At 38.7% G+C, this 15,648-nt stretch overlaps 1 protein-coding gene across 2 annotated transcripts; it reads right to left on the bottom strand.

Moving 5' to 3' along the window:
- Positions 1 to 1,247: 1,247 nt before the first annotated feature.
- pkia (cAMP-dependent protein kinase inhibitor alpha) lies at positions 1,248 to 13,217 on the bottom strand. Of its 2 annotated transcripts, none has more exons than XM_039816833.1 (3): positions 12,911 to 13,217; positions 12,237 to 12,442; positions 1,248 to 2,855 (listed from the first exon to the last, which is right to left on the bottom strand). In XM_039816833.1, the coding sequence occupies exons 2-3, from the start codon at positions 12,397 to 12,399 to the stop codon at positions 2,782 to 2,784; spliced, it is 237 nt and encodes a 78-aa protein (XP_039672767.1). In that variant the 5' UTR covers positions 12,400 to 12,442; positions 12,911 to 13,217; the 3' UTR covers positions 1,248 to 2,781. The 2 variants fall into 2 exon arrangements, with proteins under 2 accessions (XP_039672767.1, XP_039672766.1); XM_039816832.1 differs by having other exon boundaries at positions 12,237 to 12,427; positions 12,911 to 13,214.
- Positions 13,218 to 15,648: the final 2,431 nt, after the last annotated feature.

Below are 15,648 nucleotides of genomic sequence, written 5' to 3'. Positions count from 1 at the left end.
CTGCAGTATTACAGTAAGATTATACTGGGGAGAAAAAACAAAACAGACAGTTTTAACAGTGCATGCATGATGGTCTGTACAGATGATGATTATGAGATGTATCCATTATTACACAAAAAAGCAGGAATGTAGTTTAGGCTCAATGTCAGAGATAAAAACATCTTACACAAACATGTTACACTTACTGGAAGCTCCACTGAGTATTGCATATCTACATTAAGGAATAGTTTGAAATTTTGGGAAATGCACTTATTAACTGCCTGAGAGTTAGTCTGTACTGTATGCTTAATATGTAGCTGGAGCAAGCAGCTGTTTAGCTTGGCTTAGCTAACTAGCTAACCTAGCTCATCTACAGTATGTCATAAATCGACACCTGTTTTCGAAAATAAGAAGAAACAACTTTGCCAGGAAACCAAAGTACTTAAATGTACCCAAACAGAGAAAGGAGGAACACAGTGGGCAAATCTGTGGGCTAATAAATGCTCCTTAAAAACACCAGGAAACCTATTACGAAGTAAGAAATAGTACGGTAGTTCAAAGGTCAGAAGGAATCAAGAGAAACTTTAATACCATACCTTTACAGCTTTTAGCTTAGCTAAACCTAAACGACTGGTAACAGGGGGAAACAGCTAGTCTGGCTAAGTAAAAAAAAAATACAAATAAACTGTCTAGCAGCACTTGTGACTGTGACTGCCTGATCCGTACCGGAAACCTGATTTGTTCTACGCAGGGTGGCACAGGGAGTTTACTTACTAAAGAAATCAATAACTTGACAGAGAATTCTGGTTATCAAAATGATTTTATTGATTTAAAAATGGTTCTCCGGAGTCTATGATAAGAACTGCATCCATAGTAACGGTCTGTTGTACATTACATTACAACGGTCTGCTATTCAGAAATAGTCTATATCCACAACGTTCCAATTCCGTGATTGTTCCGGTGCCGCCGAAAATTCTGCCGTATTTCACTCTTTTCGGCCGGATGTGCGTTACCTTACGCTTTCTTTGTGTTGTAATTTTAAACTCCGGTGGATTTCTGAGGACTATGGTTAACTACTCCTCAGATCTGTGCAGGGTAAATCCAGACAGCTAGCTAGACTATCTGTGCAATCAGAGTTTTCTGTTCCACGACTAAAACAGCCTTTGAACGTACACGTTCCACCAAAACAAGTTCCTTCCCGAGGCTATTTTGCAGCGCCACCGTGGCTCTGCCCGGTGCTTAGCGCCGCCCAAGACGATTGTGATTGGTTTGAAGAAATGCCAATAAACCAGAGCGTTTTTCTCCCATCCCGGAATGCTGGGTGGACTAGCCAGACCCTCCTCCACAGCGCTGTGAAGGAAGGTCTAGCAAAGCGAGACTAATTCAGAAATAACCGACCAAAAAATGCTGCGACTGACCAATCACAATCCAGTATTCAACAAAGCTGTGCAATAAGGTTAGGCATTACCACTGAATGATTAGGGTCAGGATAACCCATTGGCCAGGGAATAGGTTAAAACCAAATCAGGTTTCCAGTACGGATTGGGTAGTGACAAAGCTCACTAATTAACACGTTATACTGTATCTCATTTGTTTAATCCATACAAAAACTTCAGTGTAAAAACGACCACTAACTTCCCGGAGTCTCCGCTGGTTGCCTAGCAACTGATCCCAGCCAATAACTAGTTTGGCATAATATGAGTTTTTGTACGAATTAAACAAACAGGACATATGGTGTTAATTAATGAGCTTTAGAAATGGGCTGGTAGGTGAATTCTGTTTCCTTCAGACAGAGCCAGGCTAGCTGTTTTCGAATGTTATGTTAAGATAAGCTAACCTTGCTGCTGACTCAAGCTACATATTTAGCGTACATACAGTACATAACATTGGCATTAATCTTCTCATCTAACTCTCGGCAAGAAAGCGAATTAGCATAATTCCCAAAATTTCAATATACTCTTTTATGGTTGTGATTATAATGGCATGAGTAGAAAAGTAAAAAAAAAAAAAAATAAGATCTACATTTTAAAAGATAGTACACTATCATCATCTTTGTTAACCACTGAGCCATTGAAATATGTCATCCAAACTCATTGTAAATGTATTATCATGTATTGTAAGTCAGCTGCTTTCTACAGTACAGGCCAGTTTCACATATGATTGGGTGTTGTCTAGCATACAAAACAGAATCAGTGAACACACCTTCAACAAATAAAGTAACCAAGCCCCAGTGTTTTTGTTCGTGGTGTTTTCCAGTTTCCAGTACAGCTGAGTAGTCCAATTCCCTCTACAGTAGATTCAAATTAAAGGAAGCACAAGCCATTAACAGGCAATGTAATCTCTATCAGCATCACTACGAACATGCTAGTCCCACTGCATTACATCAGCACGTCTTAGTGGTCTTACAAATTGCCTGCACTACAGGATTCACATAGACTCACATAGGAGCTTTCTCTTTTCATTCCAATCATTCAGCCTTTGTGTTTAAAACTAAGACTGGAAGTAAAATCAGCTGTACATGAGCTACAGATTTGTCTCTCTGTTTACTCCAACTCTGAAATACACCCTTGCCAACAGTCTGTTATTCTAGTGCACACCAGAGCCACAGGGACATGAGAGCGCTTGGTGATCACAGCGTCTCTACAGTGGATTTATGGGGGGTCAGTGCCCTGCTTATAGGCACCTCAGCAGTGTTGGTGCTACCCTCCGGCTACCAGCCCACTTTGTACCAAAGGCTTCATCCCAATGACGGCTGGATTCCATTTTGCAGCTCTCTGTCCAGTGGCAGGAGTGTGTGGCAGGTTAGCTGTTCCTTTGCTCCACCTCCCTGTGGCCCGCGGAGGAAGAGCTCTGGCTGTCATCAGTGTCATCTCCATCTGAAGAAAAAAGGAGAAAAAGGGAGGACAATTTACAGGACAGATTATATCAGCGTTTTGGGATGTTTCAGACTATATTCCTGGGTTCCAATCATAGGCGGAGTTTGACATTCGAGCCAGGGGGGGCAAAAAAAAAAAAAAAAAACTCATTGTAGCAACTGAGACCTGGGGAACACAGCACGATCACATATGGACAAAACAAACATGCTAAATATATATGTTTATTTTTTTAAGCAGATTTGAATTTACACTGTAACATTTTAAAACCTCGAGCTCAATTTAGTTAAAAAAAAGAAGTCCATAACACATATAATTCTTGAGCGACAGATGCAAAAAATCCACAACAACCTCTGTCCCCACAGGGCAGGTACAGACACAGCCGCTCTGCTGCTGCGCAGGCTGCACGCTTCTCTGTTCACAACGCTGTCTGTTCTGCTTAACGTGAAAAAGCTTAACGTGGTTTAATGTACCTCAACAACGATCACCAAATTTATCATGGCCATATCTTGAAATGAACACTTATGCCTGTCAAAAGAACTTGACAGGCTATGGCGAGGAAAAAGCGAGGAAAAAGCTTGTACCTAAACAATGATTACCAAATTTCTCTCATATTGCTCCTCATAACCACTGAAAACTGTCAAAAAAATCTAACCAGAAACGTGGTGATGATTGATCAGTGTTTAGGTACATTAAACCACGTTAAGCTTTTTCATGTTAGGACTTATAAAGCCCATGAGAACCATTGGGAGTCAACCAACAGCTGCTCCGCTGCCCTGCTGAAAATGTGAAGCAGAAACGCTAAATGTCAGATAACGTCCATAATAATTGGACTTTGGGTTCTATTTTTTGACAGTTTTCCGTGGTTATGAGGAGCAAAATTAGAGAGAAATTTGGTAATCATTGGTCATTGTTTACGTACATTAAACCTGACCTGCGCGAAAGAGAAAAAAACGTATGCGTCATTGTACCCAGCACTTGTGGAAATGTACCTCCGAATGCGTCTCTCTGTCCCTAGCACATTTCAAACCAAACTGACGCCCGTGGGCACGGCTGTGTTGGAGCACAATAGACAGACGGTGGCAGAATGCCCCGACACTTAAATTCAACTAACATGTAGGCTAACAGTGAACAATCAGTGTTGGACCTACAGTCTGTTGAGATGCCTCTCCAAACGCAGAAACCAAGCGCAATCGCACCATAAAACGTTAAGACACGTTAAGAAAAAAGATCCGCATTTTGCCGTAATCCAATGACATGAAAACAAGTCATCCACAGCGATCAGTAGATCCACAAACAGAGTCACGGTGTATCCAGCAAGGCCTATACAAGCGTCATATTCACCAGTCAGCTCCAAACAGGTGAACGAGGTGAACTTCGCCGTTTAAACAAAGTGGAATAAAACGTATCAAAGTCCAAATCTACACAAAACTCGCATTCAATTAGTAAGCTGACAGCAAATTTATGGCATTTAGGCAACCTTTATTGTAACGTTGGCACGGTAAGATGTCCCGACTAGTGCAACAAATTATTGTTTTTTGCGTCCTGCATATGTGTCGACAATGGTCTCAGGTGAGAGGCAGAGCCCTGAAAAAATATTATTTTTACTAAAGCAGTATATGAAATCAGATGTATTACCTATCCCCATTTAGTTGTTTTGTGTTTTTAAAGTATTTATAAAATATCTGGTTATGTCAGAAGTAATTATTCCACTCATTTTTGAAACAATGCAATTACCCATTTCAGCTACCAGGGGGGGCAGTGCTCCCCCTGCCCCCCCCCCGCAAACTCCGCGCATGGTTCCAATCATCCTTTACTTTTTAGCCAAGCCAGTGGCGTGGCTCTAGGGATAGCAATGTCAGAAGGGATTTCAAATTTGCCAGATACTCTTGTTTATGACAATTAAAACTAATTCAAGATGGAAGATTTATAATGCTTAATTAATCCTACGACGGAGAAATTCACAATGTTACAGCAGCAAGGGATTGTGCAAAAAAAGTACAAAAAAAAGACATAAATATAGGTAAAGAGACTAAATAGTAAACAGTTGCATAAGCAGTATTGCACAGTCACATTATTGCACGACAAGAACCTAGTAATGATATGGACCTAGTAAATATTACCTGCTGAACATCAGTATGTTGTCAATGTGAGCATGTTTTTTGTTGTTAGCTTTTAGCTCAAAGCACCACTGTGCCTAAATACAGACTCACAGAGCTGCTAGCATGGCTGTAGACATAGCTTTGTTACATTACCTCGTGCCTTTTCCTACCATCCAGGGAGCAGTTTAACAACAACGTACCAAAGTCAACTCACAGAGGAGAACTGCTTTTCCATATCAAGCGTGTTGCTTCGTAATTGTCCATAAAAAAAGTAAATTGCCCAACAGCACCAGATGCTTGCACAAATATCAAAAATTATGTGCAAGGAGGTCTGCCATACAGAGCTTAAAAGGCAATGCTGATGTCACGCTGATGTTACAGGTCAACAATAAGTGCAAAAACATAAAAAGACAATAGCCTTGTTTCCATCCACTTCAATCAAATTATCTGAAGTTTGCTAAAAACATTCATGTTCATGCAAATGAAGCCGGTGAAAGTGTGCTTCCAGTGTTTCCTCTAGGATTTTTTTTAGCAGTGGGGGCAGATCTGTCGGACCCCCCCCCCCACCGCCCCGCCAGCAAATGTTTTACGTATTACACAGAACTGACACTTCGCTGCAACACAAACAAATATATTTATTCACCTCTATTCACACACAATGAGGCATATTTTCATTTCGTTTTGATTGAACTGTATTTTTGAGGAACTGTAGGTCTACAAAATTAATTTTACAAGAAAAGGGCAGCGGCGCACGGATGAACTCAGCTAACCACCCTACACATTGCACAAAGCTTCTTTTTTCAAAAAACCCATCCTTTAATTTTCTTAATTTTTTTTATGTAAAAAAATGCTTTAAATCTATTATGTGGCCTGACCTTTTGACCTATTCACGTCAAACCACTTGTGATGAACTCAACTAACCCCCCTACACATTGCACAAAGCTTATTTTTTAAAAAAAACCCATCCTTTAATTTGTTTTATGTAAAAAAATGCTTTAAATCTATTATGTGGCCTGACCTTTTGACCTATTCACGTCAAACCACTTGTGATGAACTCAACTAACCCCCCTACACATTGCACAAAGCTTATTTTAAAAAAAAAACCCATCCTTTAATTTGTTTTATGTAAAAAAATGCTTTAAATCTATTATGTGGCCTGACCTTTCAACCTATTCAGGTCAAACCACTTGTGATGAACTCAGCTAACCACCCTACACATTGCACAAAGCTTCTTTTTTCAAAAAACCCATCCTTTAATTTTTTTAATATTTGTTTATGTAAATAAATGCTTTAAATCTATTATGCGGCCTGTCCTTTTGACCTATTCAGGTCAAACCACTTGTGATGAACTCAGCTAAGTCCCATACACATTGCACAAAGCTTCTTTTTTTTAAAAACCCATCCTTTAATTTTCTTAATATTTTTTAATATTAAAAAATGTCATAAATCTATTATGTGGCCTGACCTTTTGACCTATTCAGGTCAAACCACTTGTGATGAACTCAGCTAACCACCCTACACATTGCACAAAGCTTCTTTTTTCAAAAAACCCATCCTTTAATTTTTTTTAATATTTTTTAATGTAAATAAATGCCAGAAATCTATTATGCGGCCTGACCTTTTGACCTATTCAGGTCAAACCACTTGTGATGAACTCAACTAACCACCCTACACATTGCACAAAGCTTATTTTTCAAAAACCCATCCTTTAATTTTGTTTTGTTTTGTCTTTGTGCATATGGCTAGGATGGTTAGCTGAGTTCATCACAAGTGGTTTGACGTGAATAGGTCAAAAGGTCGAGGCCACATAATAGATTTATGACATTTTTAATATTAAAAAATATTAAAGAAAATTAAAGGATGGGTTTTTGAAAAAGAAGCTTTGTGCAATGTTGGTAGTGTTAGCTGAAGTTCATCACAAGTGGTTCCTGAATAGGTCAAAAAGACAGGCGCGCATAATAAATTTAAAGCATTTTTTACATAAAAAATATAAAAAAATTAAAAGGATGTTTCTTTTAAAAATAAGCTTTGTGCAATGTGTAGGGAACTTAGCTGAGTTCATCACAAGTGGTTTGACCGAGTCGAAAGGTCGGGCCACATAATAGATTTCTGGCATTTATTTACATTAAAAATATTTAAAAAATTAAAGGATGTTTTTTTAAAAAAGAAGCTTTGCGTTACAGTAGTGGTTAGCTGAGTTCATCACAAGGGGTTTGACCTGAATAGGTCAAAAGGTCAGGCGTCGCAATAGATAGTCAAAGCATTTATTTACATAAAAAAATATTTAAAAAATTAAATTTGGGGTTTTTTGAAAAACGAAGCTTTGTGCAATGTGTAGGGTGGTTAGCTGAGTTCATCACAAGTGGTTTGACATGAATAGGTTGAAAGGGCAAGCTGCATAATAGATTTTTCGAATGTGTCGAATATCCAACGTCCAATATAAAACCAACTTTACCACGGTGGCAGTGCCTGCCAGGTTAGGTTAGGTTATAAATGTTCAAATAGCATACTTTTAATTGTTATTTGGCTGTGAATTATGTTGAATGAATTTCCCCCAATATGTTTCATGAATGTATGAAATAATCACGGTTTAGCCTACTATGCCATGATATGATATCAAGAATCAACAGCCACGTGCAATTTAGCTAGCAGGTGAAGGTGAAACTAAAATGTGCGAGCACTATAGACTAATACAGGCTTAAATGAACTGACAATATAAGTTATATGACTTACAGTTGTAAAGAATGCACACATGCCATCTCAACCGGTCCTCCGGACAGCCCGTCTCTTTTTTCTTTCTCCCTTCTCTCCGAGTGGCGCGTGTGCCCACTCGCGTTGTGAAGCGCGTGTCTGCGCTATTCTCCGTCGACGCGCTCTTTACAATCACTGCTGATAGACGGCTTTTTTTTTCTGATACCGTGGCGGGAGAAATCTAACCGTGGCGGACCGCCACTTGCCAATCAACACAAGCTATGTTTCCATCGACCCGTTTTTATCCGAATGAAAAATGCCTTATGGAAACAGTAAAATCCGACTGAATTTCATGAATATTGACTCAAATGAAATACGTTCGGTCTCATCAGATTTTCTCTTGATCGATATACGGCTTATGCGATAAACGCTGATGGAAACGTTATTTGCTGAATAAATAATGAATGATGACGTTATTTGCCGAATAAATAATGAATTGCGATTAAGTTTTAGGTCATTTTATGGTTGCAACCCGCAATAAAACGAAGAAGAAGAAGTTTCAGTTCATTTCCGCCCAGTATTTCCGCTCTGTTTGCAAAACAAAAACAGATGTAAGCGGACAAACGAGGAGACGAGATACTTTTTTAATTTAATTTACCGGAAAAATATAACAGCTATTTTAGATAGCAAAAATCTAAGAAACGCCATCATTTATCAGGAGCTCGCGAAGGAAATGACCAACAGTTACGAGAGGGACATTAAACGCTTAACTTGAAAAAGCTTAACGTGGTTTAATGTATCTAAACAACGATCAATCATCACCAGATTTATCATGGTTATATCTCGTCATGAACACTTAAGCCTGTCAAAAAAACTAAATCGAAATCCAACGATTATAGAAGTTATCTGACGTTAATATTTTCTTCATCAGTGGCCGTATTAATATTATTAATATGGCGAGGAAAAAGCTTAACGTGGTTTAATGTACCTAAACAATGATCAATCATCACCAAATTTCTCTCTCATATTACCCATCATAACCACGGAAAACTGTCAAATAATCTAACCCAATGTCCAATTATTATGGACGTTAGCTGACATAAAGCGTTTCTGCTTCAGGGCAGCGGAGCGGCTGGGGGTTGACTCTCCATGGTTCTCATTGGCTTTAGAAGTCCTAATGTGAAAATGCTTAACATGGTTTAATGTACCTAAACAACGATCAATCATCACCAAAAAATCCTCTTCTATATTGCTCATCATAACCACTTAAAACGGTCAAATCTAACCCAATGTCCAAATATTATGGACGAAAACATTAACGTGAGATAACTTCTATAATCGTTGGATTTCGATTTAGTTTTTTTGACAGGCTTAAGTGTTCATGACAAGATATGACCATGATACTGGTGATGACTGATCGTGTTTTAAACCATGTTAACCGTTGTTAAACGTTGCTTTAGAAAATGTCCCTTACGACAAGCCGTGGGACGTCCTGCGGAGTAAATGGAAGGCGCTCAAACAGCGATACACGGCTCAAAAAAAGAGTTGTCTCGCAGCGGTGCGCGGGGAAAAAATATAAGGCTTTAAAAGTTCCACCTTTTTGATGAGCTGGATCAGATCCTCAGCCAAAGGTCCATCGGAGCTTAGGCTATAGCTTGGCTTCTAATATTAACAACTACTTTTGTCTAGCAAAACTTTGTTCGCAAAAGTTCGCTTGAATCTTGTGCGATTCAGTTCAGAAATGAATGGAAACACCATAAAATGTCTCAAATCAATTCGATATACCAATTTAATCGCAAAACAGCATGTGACGTCATTACGCACAGGTTTTTATTCGCTTTAAAGCTGTTGGATGGAAACACACTTTCACCAGCTTTATTCGCAGGAGTTTATTTACCGAACTTCAGATAATTCGATTGACAAGTGGATGGAAACTTAGCTATAGAGGAACCACTGGCTTCCATTCAACAGCTTTAAAGCGAATAGAAACCTGTGCGTTATGGCGCCACGTGCTGTTTTGCGGTCAAATTGCTATATCGATTTGAGACATTTGTTTCCATTCATTTTCGCACTGAATCGCATTACACTCAAGCAAACATTTGCAAATGAAGTTTTGCTAGCCAAAATGGTTTGCGCTGTCTACCTACAAATGATTAATATTGCACAAGTTGTAATAGTGCTTATATGGCAGCTGATAGCGACATATCAGGCTATAATGAGACAAAGATGCTATAAAAATATCGCTATGATAATAAACTTCTACTTCTTCGTTTTATGGCGGGTTGCAACCATAAAGTGACCTAAAATGTAATCGCAATTCATAAGTTTTTCGGCAAATAACATTTCCGATTAAGAGAAAATCCAAAGAGATCAAACTACAAACTTTGTGTTTCCATAAGGCATTTTTCATGACTTAATTTGCATAAAAACGGGTGGATGGAAACATGGCTAATAAGTGGTGTACAGCCAAGAAAAGACTGTTACTGTAGCTTTGACTGTTTCAAAATATGTTTTGGTTGGATTTTTAAAACCTTAAAGAGCAACTTAATACCTAGTTTTAGCTTGAAAACCCCCCTTCACAAACTCAAAAAACACATTCCGAACCCAGACAGAAAGACCAGAAAGAATTACTGGATTTTCTCTGGAAAGAGGAAGATAACTTCTCTTGCAATAAACACTATACAATTGGACCATGATCAGTAGATAGTGTAATAACGTGACTGTACATGTAAGTGTTAAGTTACTCTTTAGAACTTTGGGGCATATGCTGTATAACATCCGTTAACTAGGGTTGGGTACCGAAGTAAACGGTAGCAACGAGACCGAATAAGAACGAGAATTTCGGTGCCTCATTTCGGAGCCTGACTTTTTTTTTTCAGAAGAATCACTGCACGGGACGCTACGTTACCGCTAGCTAGTAGCTGGATTAAACACAATGATTAAAAGTAACTTTCTGATTTTAAATGTACTTATAAGAAGTAAAAGTTAAGAAAAACCTTGACTATGAACTTTATTGTGGCTTCCTTATAGTAAAGCATAATATTCAGGGTTTCCACACCATTTTTAAACATCAAATTCAAAGCCTGACATCAACAAAGACAAAAACAGAAACTGAAAAACAAAATTTTGTGAGGAAGAATCTCTCACTCCAACGTACGAAAACATTTCTTGCAAGTAACGAGTAACAAAGATGCGTAGGGGAAAATGTAGTAAATGTGAAGTAAAAGTACATATTTTGTTTAGAAAATGTAGTGAAGTAAAAGTTTCCAGAAATATAAATAATGAAGTAAAGTACAGATACGTGAACATTCTACTTAAGTACAGTAACAAAGTATTTGTACTTCGTTACATTACAACACTGACTGCAGAGCACCTTCATTAAGGCCTTATTACAGTCGCCGTTTCCGACCTGTCGCGCGACAATGTGACGTCAATGACTGAACCACGACCACGAACGCTGTGCAACCAATAACCAGTAACATAGCTCAAACACAGCGTTCGTGATTCGACTGCACATGACTGTTTTCTAAGGTGGCGGCTGAATGTAAACGCGAACGCTACTGTCTTTCTAAACTATCTTTTTAATAAACTGTCTGTACACTTACAAAGTTCTCAATGCTTCGGTTTGCATGTAGAGACCCTCATTATGCTACCGTTCAAGTGTGGTGGTATTTTGAGCCTTTTTAGTGGTAGAAAATAGTGATTTACCCTCTGCCCTGAAAGCTAGCGTTAGCAGCTAATCACCAGTTTTGCGGTAGCTTGTTAAAAGCTAGAGACGCATTCAATTAGCATGAAAACATATTCCAGAGAACATTCGACTCGGTACACATATGTTATTAACCCCTAGGTTCATTTTACGCCGGAATTGTCCTTGGCCTCCACAGCAGCTCCACACAGAGACCCAGTACAGTTGTTTCTAAAATCATCCTTGTGGAAAACATTGCTATCATGACAGCGAAGATGATGTTGAGAAACGTAAAAGAAACAGAGGATAAACAATATGATCTTGAAATTTGATCTGGAACTATTTCCTTAACTTTCTTTACAGAAGTGTTATACTTTACCAGTGGCACCTTCTGACATTACATACAGTAACCCTGAAGGATAATGATGATGTAAAACACACACCAGCCTTCATCTTGATTACCATTCTCTCAAACGAACCAGTTTGGTATGTTTGTGAAGAAGAGTAAGTGTCTAGGAAACCTTGCTTTATCTGCTGCTTGTGGAATATATATATTACCATGAAAGCTAAAGTGGAGGTTTCGGTCAAACCTTAATAAAGGTTGTAAATGCTGAGTAGAGGTTATGAGAACATAGGAACAAAACAAAATCCAGATCTTTAGGTTTAGGTTGACATGAAGAATTACAATTTAAAAATTTGATAACAAGTCACTATACGTCCCATGAGGCAGTTCAGCTTTTTAAACATGCAAGGCATATTATGTAACCGTATGGAGCCATTAGGCAACAATCAAACGCATTAAAAAGAAACTCTTATGCAATGCAACTGTGTCATCCCTGACAAAGAACGGATCAAATAAATAAAATACATTACACTCCGGTAGAGTATTGGTAGCAGAAGTGTTACCTCCCCCTCCTGCGTTGATGTGCAGCTGGGACAGAGACAGGGTGAGGGGCAGTCCTCGTCCCTCGGGGTCGGCGGGACTCTGCAGGATGTCGTGCATGGCGTTCCTGCGTCCCGTCCTGCCGGAGGCGATGAAGTCTGCGTACGTGGCCTCAACATCAGACATCGCTCGTGCATCGTTCGCACAGCAACACCTACAAGAAGAGCAGCTGGAGGTTCGGCTTCTATCAGAGTGTGCAAATGAATGCGCTATTTCTCATTCTCCACACAGTGTGTATACTGTAGGCTATGTGCTACCAGTCAAGTTGGGCAAAGTTGCTTGAAAGCCCCCATCATCATCATCACCATCATCATATGCACATGTATTATAATATGTCACTCTTCAACTATTGCTATCACCCCTGATTGACTTAACACAAGAAGGCCCTTATAGGACCACATTTTTCCGTTTTTAACCAGAATGTCCTAAATCTGAACAGTTGTGCTTTTCATTAATTTATATAGCTTTTACAGTCTGACGTAGTTAGCTCTCATGCTAACCAGCCCGTGCATAGTAAGACCCACTAGTCAAGAAGCAGGTAACGTTACAGCCAGGGACTATACACAAGTCAAATGAGCTAACCATAATAACTCATGACGTAACATTATGCCCAGGTCCCGTTTCAATATTTCCTTACCTTCAGTGATAGCTAGTGTTGTAACCACAAGCTACATTTCTAGGGAGTGACTTCAGCTACAAAGCAGCGCGACGGGCCCGACATCACATCAAACGATCCAACAAAACTAAACAGAAATACGGAAACCGACCCGCTTCCAGTAGGCCTAGCTAATAATCCAAAGGCCTTAAATTACATAACGCGACAAGCCAATGCATGGAAATCATTCAACGATATTAATCACATCAGTAGGACGCTTTGAAAAGTCCCCAGTCTATTCTTCATTGCAGTCGCATCTTCCTCCTACGTGACCAATCAGCAGCCAGCAAACCGCATCTGAGCGCTGATTGGACAAGAGACACAAAAGGATGAGAGGAGAGAGCTCTGAGCAGCACCTATGTTTATGCTGCATTCGGGATCACCTCGTAAATCCTAAATACGTGAAAAAATATCAATGTATCTATCTATCGATGATGTTGTTGGCTGTTCAGCACACATAATGAACATACAACCACTAGTAGTGAATAGGCTACTTACATTATTATACTAGTACAGTAAAAACATGTACAGTAAAGAGAATTCAACAATTACGGGTATGAATCAAAACAACAAGAAACGAGATATGTCCCCACAAATATTTCTTGCAGTTGTAATGGAGTAAATTTTTTTAAGTGGTGAGAAAAATAATTTGAAATTTATAAAACAAACGAAGGAGGCTTTACTGTTCCTTCATTTGCTACAATGACTATATTTACCCATAATAATGATCATATAAATTATGTCAGAAACAGATGAGTTAAAGTGATCTATATAGAAAAATGACAAATGTCAAAAGTTGGAATGTCATTTACTTTACGTTTTATCCATTTATCCAAAATCTTTTTGACACAGGGCATGAGAAAAATAGGTGTTCTGTTCATCTGTCACATTAAAAAAGGTACAAGGGTCTCAATAGAAACCTTATGCTTTTGCAGACTAATGGAGCATGGTTTGGGCTGAAAAACACAGAAAAGAAAAGTCCACATTAATTAGTTAATCAGAGTTTATTCATGGCCGAGCATATTTCAGATCATGCAGCATAATATGCTTTACAGTGGAAACTAAAACTAAAAATAGAACTACAGGTAAAATCGCAGATTTAAAAGGAAAAAAATAATAAAAATTACAAAAATAAATCATATACAATAAAATACAGTGGATTAATGTGGGACAGTATGCCAATACAAACTACATATTTAATGTGCTCTGAACTCTTAACACTTATATTTCCCACAACACTTGAAGGCAACAAAAAGCTAAGGTAACTACAATAATAGCAGTCAGTGTTTACACTTTAACATATACATGTTTTAATTCTTATCACAGATTCTGAATATACAACCCACTGTATTATGTGATGCAGTGGAGGGTAAACAATCTGAAATACAGCTTGCATTTGAGATTAGAGTTAATGTGTGTGTGTGTGGAGGATATTTACTCTATGATGATGTCAAATTAGATCGAAAACAAGATAATGCCACGAGATAATTGTGTGCAATACGTTTTCATACCACAGGATGGCGCTGCTGTGAGCATAAATAAACATCTACCTGTTATCTGTATCCACCACCACAAATCTGAAGAAAAACACCAGCTCAGATAAGTGAAATAACTCCAAATGTCATTTCACTGTTGGAGCCGATCAACACAAATCTTGTGGCTCTATAATTATGAAAGCAATCTTCATGTGAGGACGTGAGACTAAAGGGCCATTTCTGATATATTTTAGTTAAGGATTACTGATCTCATATTAAAATCCCTCTATATTTTACTCAATGTAATAGTTGCAACTACAAAACCGCTCCTATGGAGATGGCAAGCACCCATTCATTTTGTAAAGCAGCTTTGCTGTAACCAGCCCATCATGCTGTGCTGCACCCAGTGACATATTACAGGATCATGTTATTTCCCTTTGGGGATCCAACGTCCAATGTCCTTCTTCACCACATCACTTTTTTATAATAGCTCCATCTGTATTGTAAAGATAAACATATGGATGATTCCAGTTTCCTCCTGATGTATTAAAGATAAGCCATACAAAAACAACTGGTGCAATATACAAAATAAATAAATAAATAAACGTGTTGACCTTTACACACACATGACTCCAGCTTAAAACAGTGAACAGTATGAGCATCTTCGACTGTGTTGCTGTGGAAACATCTTCTCTTCTTTGTGCTTGTGGTGCAGGGACTCAGCAGGGCACATTTGGGAAGTTTAAAAAGGAATGCGGCAAAAGAGTGGAGATCAGCTCACTCCCACCCCCCTCAGACGCTTTGCCTTCAGATCTGAGCTGGTGACAGGGTCCACAGAGGCACAGCTCGCTCATTCACCGGCTGTCTGCACTGCTGCGCTTTACCTCTTGGTTATTTCCCTTTACTTTTTTATTTTTTTCCCAGTTGCACCTTCTTTCTGTGGCTGGTGTCTTCACAACACCCTGCTCCACTCAATCAGACATATTGGTCCATAAAACTTGCAGAATTAAGACATTAAGCAGCTATTAGACATTTAAAAAATATATAGGCCTACTGCAGTTAGAGAATAAATATATCAGGTTGTTAAAGGCCAGTGTCGTGTAGCATAGCTATAGTGTCAAAAAAGATAGAAAGGCAGACATCTTGAATTCCAGAGTTCATATTAATTTAAAGTGTGCCAAATACACATATAAATGAGACTTGAAATAAAAAATACAATCTAAAAACCATCCAAAGACAGCTTCT

This window comes from Perca fluviatilis, chromosome 11 (genome assembly GCF_010015445.1).
Source record: "Perca fluviatilis chromosome 11, GENO_Pfluv_1.0, whole genome shotgun sequence".
Classification (NCBI taxonomy): domain Eukaryota; kingdom Metazoa; phylum Chordata; class Actinopteri; order Perciformes; family Percidae; genus Perca; species Perca fluviatilis.
The sequence above is the reverse complement of the archived record's forward strand: the minus strand, read 5'-3'. Positions and strand labels throughout refer to the sequence as shown.